At 39.1% G+C, this 21,067-nt stretch overlaps 1 protein-coding gene across 3 annotated transcripts; it reads right to left on the reverse strand.

Moving 5' to 3' along the window:
• Nucleotides 1-12,345: 12,345 nt before the first annotated feature.
• LOC139104872 (C2 domain-containing protein 5) lies at nt 12,346-20,979 on the reverse strand. Of its 3 annotated transcripts, none has more exons than XM_070660603.1 (15): nt 20,821-20,979; nt 19,983-20,379; nt 19,724-19,864; nt 19,261-19,477; nt 19,067-19,192; nt 16,287-18,499; nt 16,041-16,193; nt 15,795-15,963; nt 14,802-15,609; nt 14,402-14,722; nt 14,047-14,245; nt 13,755-13,933; nt 13,525-13,650; nt 13,307-13,453; nt 12,346-13,226 (listed from the first exon to the last, which is right to left on the reverse strand). In XM_070660603.1, the coding sequence occupies exons 2-15, from the start codon at nt 20,347-20,349 to the stop codon at nt 13,140-13,142; spliced, it is 5,253 nt and encodes a 1,750-aa protein (XP_070516704.1). In that variant the 5' UTR covers nt 20,350-20,379; nt 20,821-20,979; the 3' UTR covers nt 12,346-13,139. The 3 variants fall into 3 exon arrangements, with proteins under 3 accessions (XP_070516704.1, XP_070516706.1, XP_070516705.1); XM_070660605.1 differs by having other exon boundaries at nt 16,287-16,441; nt 20,821-20,978; XM_070660604.1 differs by having other exon boundaries at nt 19,983-20,397; nt 20,821-20,969.
• Nucleotides 20,980-21,067: the final 88 nt, after the last annotated feature.

Here is a 21,067-nt window from a genome sequence, read left to right on the forward strand (position 1 = left end):
TCTGGCCGTTCTCGCCACTGTCACACGGTTCTCACCCGGGCCTCTCGCCGGCCATTTCACGCGGCGTTCGCCCTTGCAACCTTACGCCCATCTTCGTCGTCCACGTACGCGTAACAGCGATCCTCCCATCCATCCCGCGACTCTCCGCACCGTCCCGTCGATCACCACCCCGCCAAGTCAAAGCCTCGAGAATCGGCTACCTATATCTCTCGTACGAACTCGCGGTACCGATTAGGGCGACCGTCGACTCGCAGCCTGGTACGATCAGGTTCGGAAAAAGGGTGAACGACGAAGGTTCGAAGGCCCGTACTTTTCGCGACGCTGACAGCTCGACTACTCTCTTTGCTACCTTAGCACTCTCGCCAGGTTGGTACCGTTTCTTTTGACGTTTGAATCCAATGTTAATTTATTCGATGAAACAGAAGAGAAAGAAAAAAAAAATAGGGTTTTATTCTGAATTGATATACATGTGTCAAAGAAAAAAAAAAAAAGAAAAATAAAAGAAAGAAACTTTGAGCTGAACGAAACGTTTTTATTTCACTTGCCAACGTCCTTAGAGGCGGAACTCGTCCTCGTGACTTGTACAATTTAATTATTGATATATGGAAAAAGTTCTTGTGTGCCCAGCTAATTTTAAGAACCTACTTGTTGCAAGATATATACACCCTGGGGAAAAATATAACTTTATTAGTGATTGAAATGTTAAGCGGCAATGTTAAGAGGCAATTAAACTGGCACATACTGTTTTATTATCTTTGGTTTTCTTTTCTTTAATTTGCGTTGAATCACAACTCACGCATTATATGCTCATTTATGTAGACTACATTTATATTTCTGATTGAACTCTAAACTTCAAGACTAATATACAATAATAATCTATATAAAGTGAAGAACGTCAATATAATATTATCAGTGGGCGCATTAATGAGCTTTATATATTAAGATTAGTTTTTCTTTGAAGATTTTTGTCGACTGGCAACGTATTAATTTCACCAGTAAAAAGTTGCGCAAACGGAGAATATTTAATCCGTGAATACAATTTTCTGTGTTGATTATCTTTATGTAAATTGAATTCTTCATTCACGTCATTATTAAATAGCGATATTTTACATTGCACAGATTTTTTTTTTTTTTGAGGGGAACTAAAGGAATGTAGACATAACTTTGGGAGAAATTTTAAGCTGGTTTAGGTTAGTAGGTATGTTTTAGAGGCACTAGTGATTCTTGAATTACGATGAAACGCGACTGAGGAGCTTCTTTGCGAATTAAATTCGAGAGGAACAAGTAGGAGACATTTGGCGTCCGACATAAAAAAAAAAACTTTTAATAAAAAATTCAATTACCGCGATACAAAACGCTGAAGTTCGAAAGGTTATGATAAATGGTGATCTATCTATTTTTATCATTGAAGAAAAATTAATTTCAATTTGTAATGAGGTGGAAAATTCTAGTGGGTTTACTTTTTCTGAATAATTATGAAAACCTTTGTATGCATATCATCGTTGACGTAAAACGTTTCGAAATAAAAAGACACACTGAATTTCTTTCAGACAGCCCGCTCGGAAAGCTTGATATTCTGAGCTTCTGAGAACTGAGTTCATATTTAAACGGGATGTTAGGATAAAATTAACGACGTGCGTTTCAATTTTTATTCCACTATTTAATGGCGCTACAATATGTCCGCTTTTAAAATATCGTGCTTCGAAATTGATACCTTGAGATATGGGATAAGTTGTTTCGCGATACCGGGGAGTGATAAATACATTTCAAAATGGCTTTGCGGTTCAACGTGTAAATAATTAATATCTTCACGGGGATCTAAAATTCTCTTGAAATAAAAATTGAAGTAAACTTGTATTTTGCGTATGCCTTTAACTATAATTCTGGTTTTTTTTTTTTAATTCAACAATTTGCTGCAATACTTTATGAAGGATCGATTCTTCATTTTTCAATTTTCATTTAATTATCCGCAAAACGATGGAAATATTTTACAATACGCATGGAACAAACATAACGGTTGGATTACGAATTATTTACCGAGATTGATTTAATCAATTCTTCCTGTATTACGCTACATTGCGATCTCGCGTGATAATTTATAAGCTCGGTCCAACGGAATGTAACACGTGGCAGTTAGAGAAATACCGTCCTCATTCGCATTCAATTAACGCAAGCTCTTAATTAATTATGTGCGCGATTACGCGCGCGCTTATCTCTTCTTTCCACTCGTCGGTTTCTCGATTTTATCTCTATCTGGCGCGTTAATTGGAATCACCACAAGAATAAAGGCATGAAAAGGGCGAGGAGGATAAGTTGTAAATTAATTGTCGTTTGAGACAGCTTTTCGATACAACTACACATATGTATATACGTTCTTTTCTTTCTTTTATTTTTCGTTTAAAGTGCAAAGTAACTTTTCCATTATTTCCGCGCAGTGTAAAACGGATCAGCGAAATCGAATCTCATAAATCTCGTATGAGAAATTGAATCTTTCAAACGCGATCTCCCTCAAAAGTGCACACGATCTCTTTGCCTTCTGCGATATTCTATTACTCTTTTTCCAACTAACATTCTTAATCGACCTCGTGCGATATCTCAACCGTATATTATACCGAGAATGACGGAACAATATCTCATAAGGAGCGAGTCTTTCAGCTTCGGGCGCGGATATTTTATCTTTGCCGAAGTAAATATTTAGAGCCGCCCTTTTCTTTCGACGAGCAGCTTAAGAGCAGCGCAGCGGAGGTAAATCCTCTCGAAGCGACTTATTATACCAAGGCTCTTTATAATATTTCGAAAGTATGAAGCAGCTCGCAGTGCAGCGCATGTGAACGGACGTGGGGCGGGAAAGGGAAACGGGAGCTGGATTTCGTTTCGCGCAGTTACGAAATTTGTAACGCCAACTTTCCCGGGGAGGCTAACGCGAGTGCACTAATCCCGGTTCGGTCCGGGGGTGGTTGCTGCGACGATGCCTCGGCGACGGCTCTAACACCGTACGCAACTTTCGCAAGTTTAATCGCGATCGTGATACAAGGGGGCATAAACTCGTAATTCCGCGTCCCATATCAACATTCATACCGTCCGCGGATGATTTTCTTGCGCGTCGAATAACGCAAGCTTCTCCTATGCGCTGCATTAAATCGCGCTAGTTCTAGCAACTACTGCTATTTTGCCGCCGTCATTCTCGCCTAGATCCTCATCTCGGAGCGACGGCGGGAGTTTCGTAGAAATGGGTTTTCGAATCGTAATTACGAAATGATAAGATCGATCGGTCGAAGTTTCTCTGTCCCTTTGGCATTATCTTATGAAGGACGTAACACGTTTGCTCCAGGATAATTTCCGCTCTTCATCGACAATCGTAAAACTCTCCCGGCTTACTCGCCGGGAAGATTGTGGAATATCCCCTTGTCGCAGCTAACTGGAAAGTAATTAAAAACTACTGTAAAGACGAACGATTTTTCGATGAAAATATTACATTAAATTGATAGTTTCATTAAAATCTTCTTACTGGCTAAGTTCGACCACGTTTCCCGGATTAAGAGCTTGCTTCGACGCTTTGTTAATTTATTTGATTAAAAGGTACGAGCTGGTAGATAATTATGCCGCAATCGCATAGAGCATTTACGTGAAAGAGTTTTCGTTTTAATGGATTCGTATGACGCGAAATGCGCAACGCGGCGGTGGTGAGCGCACCGATATGTTAAAATCCGTGCCCTTTGCAAATATAATAAAACTTAACGCAAGCTGTTACCGGGAACTGAACGACCAGACTTTATCACAGCACGCCTTACGGCTCCTTTTTCTCGCGAGAAAAGCATCCAGGTTTTCAGGGAAACGGCGGGACAAAGGAGAGAAACGTCACAAGTTTCCGATTTTTTTCGAATTATCGGGGATTACTCGCGGTGGAAAGAACGCCTCGTCGTCTTAGCCCGCTTCCACGGTATTAATATTTCATCGCCACCTTGAAAGACCTAGCTACGCGAAGTCGATTCTCGTGAAATCTACGGTTTTGCGTGACATGTATTATTCCGGTGATGTCAGAGAAGCGGCGAGACTTCGAATACAGTTTCCAAGGTACACGTATGCTTATGTGTATGCATAACATTACATGCATATATATTAACGATTCAGAGGGGATTTTAGCTCAGCGTTACGTACGTGTATTCCGTTCCATTCCGCATCCATGTTTTTTCAAATATATTTATTTATTTATTTATTTATTATATATTTTTTTATCCGTTGATTTTCACAATCCATAATTCCTGTAATCAAATGATATAAACGTAAATTTCTCATCGGGTTTTTTTTTCTTTTTTTTTTTTTCCCGGTAGAAGTATTCCGCACCTCGCACGCTTTTGCACTACGATACACCGGCGGTCATGTATATGTATGAGATCTATTAATTTTTTAAATTGTGTTACCTAATGTGTAATAATTCTCGCGTATATGCGACGCACTTTGAAAGGTACTTTTTGCTTATGGTTTCAATCTCGCGGTAGTGACATTATTGTTTCTGTTACGGAAAGAGTGATTAGAAGCTATCACGATATTATCTTGGTTCATTTTTTTTCTTATCGCTTTTAAGAATATTTATGAATATGGTAAAACTGAAAGATTTCTATTCATCTTTGGTTATTGTTTTTTTTTTTTTTTTTTGAGTTTGCGATGGGCTACAATCTCTCTCCTGAATATTTCGATTTACTTTTATATGTAGGCAATAATTACACATGTCGAAAGGCACGTATGTATATTGAGATACGTGAAAACGCACGTTTTTAGCATTGAACAGTATTATCTATTTGTTACATTGTCAATATTTACGGGCGTGCGTTCGCGCAGTTGGCGATAAGCGAAATCAAACAATACTACAATCGTCTCTCTAAACTTTTCCATTTTAATTTCGATGTTCTTCAAAATGTCTGAGCTGCTAAAAATTAATTAAATTCAATCCCGACTGCAACAACACGCGGCACATTGACGGCCCGAGCAAAAACTTGTTGAATAAATTGCCCAGTCGCGAAAGCTACGAACAGACAGAAATTTAATTATTTCCTATCAGCAGCCAAAGAATACTATTACATTATTATATTATTTTAATTTGAAATATTTGCAGCACAATATTTTTACGTTGAAAACAAAAAATTAATAAAATTAATAAATAAATAAATAAATAAAAATTCGCGATTGGATATTTCGATCCGACATTTGAATGCGTCATTCTTTCGAAGCGATCGCTGCTTCAGAGATTTGTCAAGAAGACGAACGGTTGTAAAAATTTTATAGTTTCGTTTGCGAGCTCGCGTGCATCAAAGTGTCTTTGTTAAAGGGGATTCCTTCTCCTCTCGATACCTGCGGCGCGTTTTATTCAAGCGACTGTCACCCTTGTCGTAACACGTGTCTGCGTGTGTCCTATCTATACGTGATGCGCCGCTCGGCATACATAAAACGCGATTACCGGGTTCATCAGCTGTGAGCTGCGGTGAATCAGCAACAGGTTGCCTATTTGCTCCGATCCGCGTGGTACAATTTCATGCGCTCGTCATATGCACCCCTACAACAAAAACGTTATTATTCACGTGTGTCGCGTAACATGACGGAAAATCTCGAGACGCGATCCGCAATTGAGCCCGCCGCGTATAATCAGCCGACAGCTAATTTAAAGAGATTAATTGTTTGCTCATTAAGCGTCCGCGGCGTATCGCAAGAAGATATTCCTCGAGAATATTCGTGGGCGAGTGAATATATCCACGGAGTATAACTTTTGAAAAGTGTCTCCTGGTTTTAATTAACTGATAATTAAACGTCTCTTACTTTCTTTTCCCGGGAAGGTGTCAAGAGGCGGATTAAAGGGGGTTCATTTATTTTTTTTTTTTTTTATGCGCGTTAATGAACAGAGAATCTTCTTTTCTGCGCGAGAAACGAATACGAGAGAAAAAAAAAAAAAAATTCGTTTGAGTCACTTCGACGGAGGACTCTCGATGTTTGAATGTTTCACGAGAAGACGCGTCTTCGAGCGTCTTCGACGTGGCTCACTCTGGCCAATCTCTCGTATGCAAGGACCGGAGAATATCGAATTTATTCTCTCTTTGTCCGCGATGGAAATTCTTGCTTCGACCTGATCGTATTCGGCGCTATCCGTTCAAACAAAGTAAAGATCGTCGGACAGTCTGAGGCACAGGCATCCGGGGTAATACGATTTCTTCCCCGCGTCTTCGAGTTCGTATATAGGTCACTTTCCCGTTCTTATCAATAACTTTTATTTGTCTTACGTGCCTCCGGATCGTTCTTTCTGTAACGCAACGCCTCGATGACTTTTTTTTCTCAGACTATTCTTATCGTCTCCAACATTCCTCTCGTATACACAGACTATTCATCTTACGCGCGTCTTGACGGAGTACATTTGCGGTATAATGCGCAGCTGAGTGCAGTAAGATACCATAAGTGTACGTTAAATAAAAAAAAAAAAAGGTATTATTGTGTCTTTATTTTAGACATATATGAAAATTATTGCAAGCTCAAAATAGAGAAAGAGGGAGGGAAGCGTTGATAATAAAATAAAACTGAATTGAAATTGAATGAAAACTGAATTAAAATTTAGAATTATCTCAAATTGAAAATTTTATTTATTTTGAGATGTCCGACTGTTTGAACGCGATAAATTGGACTTTGCAGATGATAAACACCCCCGCGACCACCCCGTGCGTAAAATTTAGTTTTACGCAATCTTGATACGCAGGATAGTTGATAGTCGTTACGTCATTAATGCTGTTACAGCTGTGATTCAATTTTAAGGCTTAATCGACCTTTGCATCGCAATGTGCGTAGGCTCGCGTATTATGTCGTAAGACCAACAATGTTCTACGTGAGACTTACTAAACATTTCCCTTCCGTTCAAATCGAATGTCGATACGTGAACGTGACATCTAATCCTCAATAGGCCGTTATCGTTATCGCATCAAGGAAATCGTATGCCTAGCAAGTCAGGTCGCGCAATATCGTGGGTCAATATATGCGGACATTCGCTTTTGTGCACGCATTTGTAAAACGAGAAATGGAGCAGGAGAACTTATAGCTCGTACACCTCGTGCTTGTACTTGTCAAACATACATTTCCTTTCCCTCTAAAACAAAATTCAAGACAATTTTATGAAAACAGTTTGCGAAAAATAATATGGAAAGAAAATTTTGTCTCGAAATCTGCAAAACTTGTGCAATGTATATATATCGCTGCGTGTGACATAAAAGGCAAACAAATTTCGCAGGAATAAAAAAAAAAAAGGAAAAAGAAAAAAGAAATTGCCGTGCAATTGGCTCGGCGTGAAATCCATATTTTGCTGGTGAAAGAAATAAAAACGTCGCTGAATAAACTTTTGCTAAGAAACGTGCCGATTTACCTTGCGATATTATTATTTGATAGAATCGCGCGGCGATTTGGTGTAACCGGAGGACTGTGCGAAAGTAAGATAAAGTTTATTATAAGAGAAAAATTTGCAAGTCAGAGCGAAGCCATTTCAAGAAGCTGGATTAATCATTTTGACAAAGTCTTTGGCAAAGTGGCTCAGCGAACTTCACCGGGGCAATTGACGATTAGATATATTTGCCGTTTCGACAAATCCTTTTCCGTTTCTCGCCCTCTCCTCGTCCTCGTTGCTGAGCAGAGCTGAAGAGAGGCCGTTTACGTTCTTCTTTCCAGCCCGAAAATGATGAGCTCGACTCTGATGATCCTCGTGTCTCTGACGACTATGGCGATTCTCTCCGGCGAGTCTCTCGCCGCGTTGCCCGCACAGTGCAACCCGGGATACCTCGACGAGCTTCCACCCAGATTGCGTAAAATCTGCATCGCCATCGCTAGAATATGGGACGTCAGGGATATGAACGACCTAATCGACGATAGAGGTAAACGCTTGGCGCCCGAATCACCTCGCGAGGCGAATGGCACTTTAATTTATGTAACGAATGACAAAAGGCAAATGTCACTATCCTCCTGCTTAATTTGTGTTATCGTCCGCAAGTTTTTTTTGCACGCTTTGAACGTCGTACCTCGAAGCACCACTTCCGCGTTACGTTCCCCGTTCTGGGATCGAAGGATCGATTGCGGCGAGGGGATAATTATGCCGCTCGCATTTGAATTGCTTTCAGAATATCGGGAGAACTTACCGCGGTACGACAGCAACGTGAAGAGGCAAGACGTCGATCACGTTTTCTTGCGCTTTGGGAAACGACGTTAAAACCAGGCACCGCACCACCACCGCTCTCTTCCATTCGCAAGCGATAAACGATTTCGAGTTAAGTTTCCCTTAGTTCCTATTCGATCGCTCTGTCACTGAGAGACTTGTAGTACGTCAATCAAAAATAATAAAAAAAAAAAATAAAAAAAATAGGGAGGAAGAAGAAGAAAGGAAAAACTAAGATTTCAAAAAAAAAAAAAAACAGTTTGCCGAAAGGCGCTCGGTTCTAATCTCGTTAAAGATCGTCAATGGTCAAATAATTTCCATTCTCGCTGTGTCTAAGCAGCATCTTAAAAATATTGAACTGATGCCCCCGATCCTAAGTTGCCCCATGCGTTAAAATATTATATATCTTGTTAAATATGAATTTTAAGCACGTTAGTAAAATTATCTCTTTCTCTTTGATCGACAAAAGCGGGAAGTTTAAAGGGACTTTAATTAGCAATTAAACGTATATTACATTGCAACAATTAACGGCCGGCGTTTTGTTCGCGAAACGAAAATTTTTACCCTGTAATTTCGTTACACGATATTAATTTTGATAATATAAATACATCTTCCTTTGAATATTTTAGATAATAGATATAACCCGGCACAGTAAAGCGCTGAAAACTTTATAGCTCGAAGAAAGAAAAAAAAAAAAGAAAAGAAAAAGAAAGGTAATTAGATAGTTACAAAAATTAATATCTCACGACCATTCCCATTTTTTCCGTCGGTTCCGAGTGATTTAGCGGGACAAATGCGTCCCCCGCTGAAATGTTAAACCTCCCCTTGAAAACTGAGGCTACTTCTAATTCTGCATGCCATCGCAAACGTAAAGAAGCGTGACACAATAATGCACAACACCCCAATCTATACTATATTATCACTCTGAATGTACCGAATTTACTCGTCTATTAATTAATCTATTAATTAATCTATCAATTAATTAACTAATTAATTATCAATGCACCACTTGAACTGTTAGATTATAGGTCAGATTAACATCGCCATTTTACGAATGTAAGAACATCGGGGATTGTTCTGCCGTATCGATTTTCGCGCGACTAACGTTTTCAATTAATAATTCTCGTCTTCGCGTCGCTTGCGAAATAATGATCCTCCATGCGAGAGTAAAGAGTGTTACGCAAAGTCTACGCGCGCCGTTTATTTTATATTTCGAATAAATCATTCCGCGAATGGCTACGCCTGCGATTAATCTGAACCCAAGATTCGTTTAAATTAAACGCAAATTAGATTTATTCTAATTAATTGTCTCCGGAACGTATACATCTACGTCAGTAATATCTAGAATTTAAACATAGGTGCTCTCGCGTTCGCTGTTTAATTTAATACCTCGTATCTAAATGAGATTCTGTCCGATATTTTACGCGGAACTGTTTTTTAAATTGCAAGTACGCGGACTCGTGACTTGTTGTTTCGCGACGATGTTGAAATAAGTTTTTACCTCAGCGAGGGAATATTGAAAAAAATACTTCTGCTATATATACGAATGTCATTCAAATGAATTAATAATATTATCGTCGGCCGCTCGAAGATCAGCTGAAAATTAATTAATTATCGAGCAACGTTTTACAAATTAAGCAGCAAATAAATTTTTATTAACGGCTTATTAATTAATTTTTAATTTTACAAATGTAAAATAATTTACAATTATTACAAAAGAAAAAAGGACGGAGATACAGAAGAAATATTGCACAGTCGAATAAATTCTTTGAATCGAGTACACAAAAATTAACACGAGTAACAAAAATGTACACATTATTTCATGAAAACGGTACGTTCGATTCGGATCTTATTTTTGATCGCTAATGTCTGTCCATCTTTTCCCTTTTTTCTTTTTTTTTTTTGTTCTCAATCGTCTCGCCGAAAATCCTACGTCGGACATATTCGCAGCTCGTTATGAATACGTTATCACTCACGAACGGAACTGTAAGATACGGCTGATGCGATGTGTGCTGATGCACACGTATTGCGAGGTAATAATATATTTATTATATATAACAGATAAAAATATATGCGCATATAAAGTGATTCTCTCAGAAGGTCTTATCGTTTATTACGCTCTGCGACTGCACCACCCTCCATTTCTCTATCTCTTACTCTGCTTTTTATGTTACGTGAAAAGATTATTTTACAATACGGCACGATCAAGTGCCTCGTTGTCTACGATACTATTCGTTTATACCCAGCCTCCTAAATTTCAATCGAAATCTGACCGAGAACTTCTGCGAGCGTCTCGATCAGAAATTAGTCTGTCTGACCAATGCGTTGTCTGCTCTACTTGCAGCAGTTCGCGCAAGCCTAAAAGTTCATTTTCGCGACCAATTTTCTACCTTTTTTTTTTTTTTTTTAAATAAATTAGTGTTGGAATTTGTTATTGACATAATTTACGTCAAGAGAAATTTCGGAGACAAATGGAAAAAAAGGAAAAGAGGCTGCCACGTGCAGGTTCGATTCGAGAAGGACTCGAGCTCGATTTCCGGCGATGGGGCGAGGTTTACGGAAATCGAACTGTAGAAGTACGTGGGTAAGATACGGGTGGATCGCGTGTCGATGAGGGGTGACGAGGTAGGCGAGAAGTTACCCATTATGCAAACGACGGCAGGTTTTCGCGACACCTCGTATGAGAGGCGAGTTGCTCGAGATCGATCGCGTTTAACAGAATAAGTCACTTTACCACTTTGTACCTGGTGAAACTCCAACGTCTATTCTTTTTTCCTTTTACTCGCCCGACACGTTTAACGCGCCCGTCACGTAAGTGGTCTCGACCTCGGTAAGCGCGAGAAAATATCACCCTGTTTCTATTACACCCGCGCTAATATTTTCCGAGGATACGCCTTGCGTTACGTACCCGCATTCTTTTTACTACGCACATATTGTCCCGCTGCATTTTTATTGCGGATATCTTAAATTTCTGCGACGCCTCGCGGCGTCACCGGTCTCTCATTTCCCGCAAATCGCATCTTTCACAATACAAAACACCCCTTTCTGGCAATTTAGCGAGCAACCGGCGAGCACGTGTTTCCTTTCCCGCTGAAGGAAAATAAACCCGGGATTTGTTTTAATGTAACGCGAGTAACTTCTTTCGAGCCAGCGTTAAAAATATATAATTTCGCCGCGTCGCGTATATTAAAGAAAACAACCGGGTGCAATCTATTTCTTTTTCCCCGAGCGCAAATATATACTTCCCTCGCGCGGAAATTCGGATTTACGGGAGCGAAGTTCGCATCCAACGGCGAGGTGGGCGCGGATCAAGAATCACGCGAGAATCTCGACGTGGGAAAATCGACACGAGATATACATCAGTTGAAGAATCAACGAGAAGGGTGGTTCGATGGTCCAAGGATAAAAATAAAATAAATAATATTATTAAGAGAAAAGAGGAGTGTTTGCGAATGGAGGCAGATTGCGCGCCATCGGCGCGATTATCTGTCGAATAAATACGAGAAAAATCGCTGTATAATATTCATATACGTACACATACGTACATTCTACGTGTATCCAAAAGAATGCTCGAATTTGAGAGCCGGCTAAGGGAACGGTGCTGTCGGACTCCAGAGATTAATGGTTCGGTCGCTGTCTTAGCAATTACACGCGATATTTGTTTTCCCTCCCGTCGTCCTACGCGCAGACTGGTCCTGCATTCAAAGTAGTCTCCGTCGCAAGTACGGTCGACGATTACGGGATTTTACTGTACGATTCTCTAATTTAGTCCACATGCGCTGTACAAAGCGGCTTGATATTTTCTTATTTCGTCTGACCAGACATATGTTAACTTAATATTTTATACATTCGAGCATGTGAGCACAATCGAAAGCATTAAGGTGATCTAAAGAATTAAGTTATATTTAATTGTTCGACAATAATTTTGTTCTTTATTAATTTGTTAAACTTTGAGAGACCTGAATTTAGTATCGACAGTTCCGCTGAATCTATTTGGTCGTATCTTAAGTCATGCAGAATATATTCTATATCCGCTGAATCTATTTGGTCGTATCTTAAGTCATGCAGAATATATTCTATATCCTCATTCTACGAAATTTCGAAGGCACCTAGTTACAAAAAATTATATTAACTTACTAAAAAAAAAAAAAAAAAATGAGGAAATAAATTGCTTGTATAATTGCACAGCCTTTAATATCATTTTTGACATATAAATTTAACCAGTTTTAAATATTTTTAGAGAAATCTTTGAAAAAAATTATGCATTCTACAGATTAATATCTTAATCTATTTAAGTAACCTGTCATTTATAGTCCAATCGGTAAAGAATTAATTTAAATATTTCTGTAAAATTCTATATTGTTAAAATCATAAGTTAGATTGTTTTATACGTTTTATAAAACCAATGTTTTTTTTCCGATTGTACTATTAATAACAAAATACTTTGAAACGTATAATTGAGTATTTATTATACAAAATTTGAAGTATTTTACAAGTGGAAAAATTGGTGGTAACAAGCTAGGGCTATTTCATAGAATAAAACATTCTTCTATGAGTCGTTTTTGTGTATGTATATGTATATACGTAATTATTAAAATTCATAAATATTTAGACATTTAAATTTTTAGTCACGTACTAAATATTCACTATATATATATTCTAGATTTATAATAAACTGATATATATTTTTCACAGTTCATTATATTCTAATTAATTCACAAAAAGAACAATATTTTAAATTAAGTAGCGAATCTATTTTTGTAAAATAAATTAATAAATAACAATATTGATTGCTACGAAGAAAAATCTCGAGATTATGGCATTGCATAATGCAATGAGTCTTACAAAACCGCAATAAACGGTCCTATCTACAATAACAGCAATATTGGCAAAAAATTGGCAAATATTTAGTCATTAAGTGCCATTAAATAGTTGTTCATGGCGGTGCCGAATGTGGAGGCTGGGGTCAGCAATTTGAAACAGCGCTGTGCTTTTCGTCTGCATAATAAGATACCGTTACAACGTCACCACCCACGTTAATCAGACATTGACCCTAGAAATATAATTTTATGAAATACGCAACAAATATAGAAACATATATGTAAATAATAATAATGCTTTTCGCACACTGACTTGATTTTTATGAGGACTGTGAAGAAGCACGCACTGTGTCATAAAAAACGCTACCATAGCGTTACCGCCTAATGCCGTAATATGCGCGCGAACAATTGCCAGAACTTCCATTACAAAACTGTGAGTAAAACCACTCAATCCACCGTTCTGTAATATGTCGTTGGGATTGAATTTATACAGTCGGTTAAAGTTAATCATCACCGTAATTAAAACCTTACCTCTCGTATCGACGTACTTTCACGAATAAAAAAGAAATTTAGATTGCCTTGATACCTCTCTATCCTTCCGCCTGGTAGATAAGACAAAGGTGTTATATCTACGCCATATCTTCCTTTCAAAGGCACCTATCACAAATTAAAAACAATATTAACAAATTATAGCAACTTATAATAACAGGCACAAAGATTTAAGTTATACATAAATTTACATTAATGAAAAAGATTCTTACATATTTACGTCTATGAGTAGTGAACGATTTTACACGCAAAGGCGAACGTGGTCTTGGTTTTTGTAGAGGAATACTACTTAAGGTTATTGGATTTCCTATACAAGTGCGTGATATATTGTCAGACGTAACGTTATTTTCAATATGATCCTCGTCTAGACTGAATATCATATCACTATCATCTAGCAAAGAAAAAAAAAACAAATTAATATCGTTCGCGAATTATAATATATGATAATTTCCGATAAAATTGGAAATGTAATTTATAATGTAAACAGAATTGTTTTATAAATACCTGATTTCCTTACTTGATCCTTGCTCAAAGAACGGCACACAATTTTCCTTTTATATTTATTCATATTCAAAGGTTCTCCTAAGCCAAGTGCCATACCAACGACAGTCAGTTGTATCTCGTCTTGTTCAGGTAATGCTACTTTAAACTGCATATCGCATAACGCACAGGGCACCATTCTTCTTAATTTAAAATACAAAGACTAAAATAAAGTAAAAAAAAAAAAAAGAATCGTTTTAACAAGATAGAAATACTTTTTTTTTGCGAAGAATTTTAATTATAAGTAAATGTATGAGTGAACGTGCTGCAAAGTAAAAACATTTCAGAGATGAGGTATTTTAGAAATAAAAAATTGTACCTGAAGTAATCTAGCAAAATATTTTGACGGCATCGACGCGAACTGGCTTATAGGAATTTTAGCCCTTGAGACTTGCGTGAACATTTGTAAATTTCTGACTATTTCTAAATCTTCTAGACCAGGTATCGTTTGCGTATTAACAACATGAAAATCGTCGGGTGGTCTGTTATCCATTAACGATGATATCCGATCCATATCCTCGATGTCGTCTACTTCCAAGACACACGCGTCGCGAGTACCTAATCCAAGATCGAGTTCCGGCAAATCCTCGTCTGACTCGTCTGTATCGGAAGTGTTCAGAATGCGTCCGTTTTCAACTTCCTACAATCGTATCACGATTACAATTAACAATCCAAAGATTATATTGTCTGAAATAAAAACGGTAATAAATTCCACATACATTAACACAGATAGGTTTTAAACGATAAAACTCTCTGTTCCTTTTCACCGTGTCTACGATAGACTTTTGCATTTCTCCCAATTGCTCTTCGTTGTGCCATGAATTACCGGACGCTATTTGCGGGATGGTAGGCGGCGGTAGAGCCGTTAAGTAAATCGCGGTGCCCACTGCCATGCCGATTATAAACCGCTCTCCCACAGAAACTTGCAATTTCAGGCCGAAGACCGCGTTCATGCCTTTGATCTTTAGCTTATTTAATAACAAACTGTGCAACTCGTACTCCAGAAATGGCAGGCAATCGGATATTTCTTTCGCGTTTAATTCCCCTCGTAAATCCTTTTTGCTCTTGCATACGGTCGCTTGAATGAAACATCCTCTTCCGGTTGTCGGTATATTCGAGGGAACTTCTATAGTAGTGAACATCACATCTGGTACTTTGGCACGTTTGCATATGGCACATTTCGACACGTTGACTCTAAACGGTACGCTACTTTCACTATAAGGAAGATGGCACAAGCTACATCGTAGTTGAGATGACGGGCAAGAGCCTTCATGGTCGTTGCTCTCGGAAGTATGCTTGCACACCTTCCCATTTTGTCGTTCCGAGTGAATCGCGGTGGATACTTCACCGTCGACTCTCTCTGTCTTCGTCACTGCAGACTTTTGCTGATTCTTTTCCGAATCCACGGCAGTCGCGGGCACGCTTTGCTGAAGTTTATTCAAAACGATCCCATCCGTATCTTGATTGGAATTGTGAAAATTTATAATTGCCGCGGTACCGGAAGCGCTTAACACACACACATCGTCACTGCAAAGAAATAATTATGCGTTACTGATGATATAATAAAATATCCGAGAATAAAAAATTTATTTAAAAAAATTAAAAAATTTATTAAAAAAAGAATTAAAAAAATTTTTAATTGCTTTAGAAATGTAATGTTTTGCGCTAGCATCGATACAACAAATGCTGTGCAGCTAATATAAAGCTCTTACCATATACTAGTCTCTTCTTTGTAGCCTATAACAACATTGCAAGCTAACGCTCTCGCGTGTGATCTAACTTCCATTCTAATTTCGGTCCACCATGAGTCACGGCCCTCCGGTTCCTCCAGATTACTTATCCTTTCGAGTAATTTCACCGACTTCGAACTCACCAAACCACCTGTCCCCATTGTGCATATTAATCAATTTCTTATTTAATATACGTAAACTTTTGTTTTGAATACATAAAAATATTACCTATATGTAATATAAATCCGGGTGGGTAATGTTGCATCGTGATGAACGGATACTCTAGCATTTCCAACGTATCTTGATTCATAGGTCTTACCACCGCAGTCGGTGTTCTCAGAGGTCCTGCTATCGATCTTTCACTGCTGCCAAGAGAGTTACCTGAGACACAATATAATCTTTTTACCCTTACTCCTTAACGAAATCGCTAGAGCTAGATTCTACAAACGTTCTTAACTTAGTGGAATATCTCACCTTTAGGAGTAACGCTCAGATCAGAATCGCTCGATCTCCGGTGCAGAGGCACGCTGGCAATCGTTTTGGTCGCCGGCGATTGAGACATTTTCGTGGCTACCGTAGAAACAGCCGGAAGCGGACAGGATGGGCTGATCGAGGCCTCGTCCTGTTGCCTAAGATTAGGAGAAGGACGGGACACACGCGAGTTGTAAGTCATATTAGCATTGTTAGTGGGCATAGCGCAATCAATGTGGCGTGATGTTTCTCCTAGATTACAGTCGCTACTGATAGGTATCGCGTCGGGATTACCGCGGCCGCTTCTCGGCGACTTTGCTGAATTTTCGGGTAAACCGTCGTGCGGACGGTGGGACGCCGAAGATGGGGATATGCGCGTACGATCGGTTAAACTGACGAGAGAGGAGCCGCAGGAACGGGAAGTGGCGTGGAGGCTCGGATATTGTCCAGTGGAAAGGCACTCGGGAATCGAGTGAACGCGAGGCACGCAAAGAACGTCTTTTTCGCGACGTTTGTGTGACGCGCGTCTCCTTATGGACGTGCCGCGCGGAGGAAATTTGTCAAATAAATTCCTCGACTTCTTAGCGCTCTTGCGAAAAGACTTTCTCTTTACGATCCTTTTGCTGTGACGCGTCGTACGCGTAGACACCATCATTTTCATATCAATCAATTTAATCAAATCATGCATGCAATTCCGTCTTTCAGTAGTCACAACCGCGCGAATTTCTTCGTTCGATAGACTAGACTGTGTCATCGAATGCGGTAAATTAATTGTTGAATCATTTTTCTCTTTATTCACGCCATTTGCCGGTTTTTCAACGGGAGACGAGAATTCCATTCGCACCGGTCTCTCGCTTTGTCGATGAACAGATTGATTGCGTTCCCGAAATAAATCCCGTTCGTGTTTCGTCAAATGAATCCGATGCATTTTAGGAATCGATGATCCAGATGTAGCGCTACTGTGCTGCTTATCTTTCTTCGAACTTAACGTTTGACACTCATTCCCGGAAGTGTTAAATCTCTGTTTTAAATCGTCAGGCTCTTGCTTATTAAACGACTTATTTGATTTTAAAAAAGAAGAATCTTCGGATTGACTTTCGTTGTTCAATAATCCAGATGTGTCGATCGACGTATCCGAGTCTGAGCTCTTTTGAATTTCCACAGTGATGGTAGGGACCGCGTCATTTCGTGCAGAGCCGTCTTCTGTACTCGTTAAATCACGGTTTGACAGCGAACGATTCGTTGCTACGTCCGATTCCATCTGCAGTGTAGATTCCGTGCAGCTTTCCACGCTGGAGTGCGTAATAGGAATTCTCTTCAGGAGGCTCGACGAATCTTCCGCTTTCTCGGAGTCTTCGTCGGCGGAATATCTCGAATCGTCCAAGATATTGTAACTGGCGGTGTCCTCCGACGATTCGTTGCCCGTGGAATTGTCATCAAAGGATGACATCTCCGTCTCATCGATCGAGAATACAACGTCCTGTTTCTTCTTCTCACCCTGGGTGTTATTCGTATTTTTATGAGAATTTTCTTTACAGAGTGTATCTTCTTTTATCTCCACATTGAGCTGCTTGTCGCTGGGAAAAATCGAAATAGAATCAGTATTCTCAGTACTATCGGTATTCTCTAGAGGCATATTTTGTATAGATCCGATCAGTAACGCGGCCATTACCCTACCAGTTGTTTTAACTCCTTTGAGATGGTTCTGCTTCGTACGATTCGTGGTTATTGAATCAACGTCGGAATCTCGGTCAGACTCCGTGGCAAAGTAGCTCTCCTCGTCAACTGAATAAAACTTGCTGCGTAGATGGTTGATTTGCTTGAAAAGACGGCCTTTGCATATCTCCTTCCTCGCATCTTCCGGCGTTAGCATAGTACGCACTGATTTCACCGTTTCGTCAATTAAGTTTCGACTGATTTCCGGGGGCGGTGTGAGATCCGAGCCACTGGATGCAGTTAGTTTGAGATTCAGCGTGCTTAATGTGTTGGATCGCAAAAATGGAATGCGCTTGGCACGTTTCCTTCGCGCCCCGGCACACCCAGGAGCTACCTTTGCAGCGCGTTCTAGGCGCGTTAAAGACGTCGTAGATCGCGCATAAAAATTCTTATTTATGCAAATAGGATATGGAGTGGGTGAAACAGGGATGAACGGCGCACTGTCGTCGGCATAACGTTTCGCTCGCGCTATCGTGTGTGAGGAAAGCGCGAGTGCGATTCTATGCAGATGCATGGGGGTAGGAAAGAAGAAGAAAAGTATTAATTAATCTTCGTAAATTTCTCTAAAAACGAGCAATATAATTACAAACAACTATAAAAAAAAAAAAACATTAAATCAAATCAGTAGGCATAAAATAATGCAGAATATCTCGAGTATCAGTTTAGATACCAACAGTATTTCGTTCACGACACCGAAATAAAAGATAATTGATAGTCATCACATCTAATTGCTCGTTGCGAATTGAATTAATTCGTTCAATAAATTGGAATTGGAACTACTCGTGTATGTCTATCGTAAATTATTTTCAGCTACAAAATAAAGTGCTTCAGCCATAAAATAGAAATGGCTATATTTCCTTGTACGAAATTCTCGAAATAGCTCGTCCGCGGGCGCCAACTTTATCTCGCAGATTATGAGCTGGCGACACTATTTAATTGGCTCGTACGATGCCAGACGCAATTGCGCGATAATCTACCATTCGACCGTTTATAACCGAATATGCAATTACATTTGGATAAAGACTGTTCGATAATCCATAATTGGATATGTAATAAAATAAACTTACTCTTCGATATTGACGCTGTCGCAGGGAAAGCCGAGTACGTCGTGTAATTTAACCAGCGTCACTGCTGTGCCTATACCTCTCGCAACGATACCAGACTCGCCTTCCAGATCAAAGTTTTGCAGATACCTAGTGTCAATATATATTGAATTATTACGAGAAATAATAAAATAATTTTTTTCTAGCACGATATTTACCCAATTACAGCATTCCCACCGAGATCCAATGCTTTTAATCCAATCTTCCTTTGGACTTCTCCGCTCAATTTAAAAAATAGAGTCTGCCGTGCTTCATTCGACGCTCTAGGCGTTCTTATTTTATCGATCCATTTGTATTCTGGATCGTCACTCACTACAAGTTCTTCAACAAATCCATGTATCATTTGCGCGTGATAGCCGTATGGTATATTAGGAGCTAAAATATATTTGTGTTAATTCTCTCAGCAAAGCTGTATAAGTAATGACTACTTTTTTTTATAATACCTCTGATATCAAGATACTATTTTTAATAAACTTACGTAACATAAATATTAAATTTTAAAAGATATCAATTTCCGTAACATTAAAAATAAATTTTTTTTAATTTTAAAATTATTTGCAACTAATGATGCTTTTTCTTCTTTTTAATTTAGTACAACTATAAATAATTAAATAGACTTACAGTAGAAAAATTGTACTCCACAAGATGACTGTCTGAACTTGTTGAAATCAGAGAAGAGCTCTACTTTAATGATAATATTAACTTCACCACGTATACCATGCATTGTGTCATATACCGGTATCCATCCAGTCATAACTGACCCTGTAGGCAAATATAGAAGACATGTAAAGTTAATTTTTTTTTTTTTTTATAAAAATATTTAAAAAAATTATTTGCATTGTGTGTAACAAATATCTCTCGTGCTGCACGAATATATCACCTTGCGATCCAGCACTGGTATTCATAGCTGCCTCTAAAGTCCAAATATTTTTCACCGGTGGCAGCATACCCGGTAACAGCAATGGATTCAGATTTACGTAAACTTTGCCAATAGCATCATTCGCGGAATACGTGTCATGGTCCATTAATCTGATTTGCAACGGCTCGTCCTGCAGCTCAGCGTCGTCAACTTCGAATTTATACCATTCCGAGTTCCATTGAGGATTCAGGGACTTCCGGCATACGTCTGTCTTATAAGTAATATTGCCGAACTTCAGTTCCACGTAAGCATCAGTTGTATCGCCGGACCGGTCCATCACAGGCAGGTTGCGTCCCGCCAAGATTTTCACCTTTATTTTTCCAGGCATTGCGTACAATTGCGACCCTCAGCAGGCAGTCTTGACATGGAAAGATATCTATTTTTATTCTCACCACATTAATATATAATACAAATATTAATATAAAAAAAAATTCTATATTTGGATCATTACTTATAAATATATATAATTATAATTGCTACACAGATATACATGTATGCTGTACAAGATCACATATACCTACGTATATATATATATTAATCGTTATATTAAACACATACTCGCGAATGTATACGTATTACATATACGTGGGATAGTTGCATTACATTTACACCTGTTCAACTAATAATTGTCGCGATTTTTGTTAATTCTACTGAAATAAAAATATACCGAATTTACGTGAGACCTTATAAGGCACAGTAAACGCTTCGAGGAGGCTCTTAAATTTGACGTCGTAAAGCACGACGTCAGGACGGCACCGAGGAGGATTCGCGGCGAGTTTTGCGAGTGACGTTTACTCACCACGTTCCGCATTTAGGTCGACGATGACACTCGGCGAGTGACTCAATAACGAGTGATTTGTCAACGGGCAATCACATCTTCCCGATTTTCTAGTGCGACAATTAACCTCCCCGATCCCTCTTGGCAATCTTGGCGACCGCCGCTCCGGAGTCCGAACCTCCGGTGGCTCCGGTTTCGAGCAGCGGGCGCTATCTCGCGGCGCACGCGGCAAACCGGCCGTTCTACCGGCCCGCTGCTGTCCACCGTA

This window comes from Cardiocondyla obscurior, linkage group LG08 (genome assembly GCF_019399895.1).
Source record: "Cardiocondyla obscurior isolate alpha-2009 linkage group LG08, Cobs3.1, whole genome shotgun sequence".
Lineage (NCBI taxonomy): Eukaryota > Metazoa > Arthropoda > Insecta > Hymenoptera > Formicidae > Cardiocondyla > Cardiocondyla obscurior.

Bases quoted from the DNA above. Each gene is read 5' to 3' on its own strand.
- LOC139104872 (XM_070660603.1), bottom strand. From the start codon at position 20,349: ATGCCTGGAAAAATAAAGGTGAAAATCTTGGCGGGACGCAACCTGCCT. The intron at 19,193-19,260 runs GTAAATATCGTG...TATTGACACTAG, and splicing joins GGTGGGAATGCTGTAATTGG to GTATCTGCAAAACTTTGATC. The intron at 15,964-16,040 runs GTAATATTTTTA...CAATGGGGACAG, and splicing joins CGGATTTATATTACATATAG to GTGGTTTGGTGAGTTCGAAG.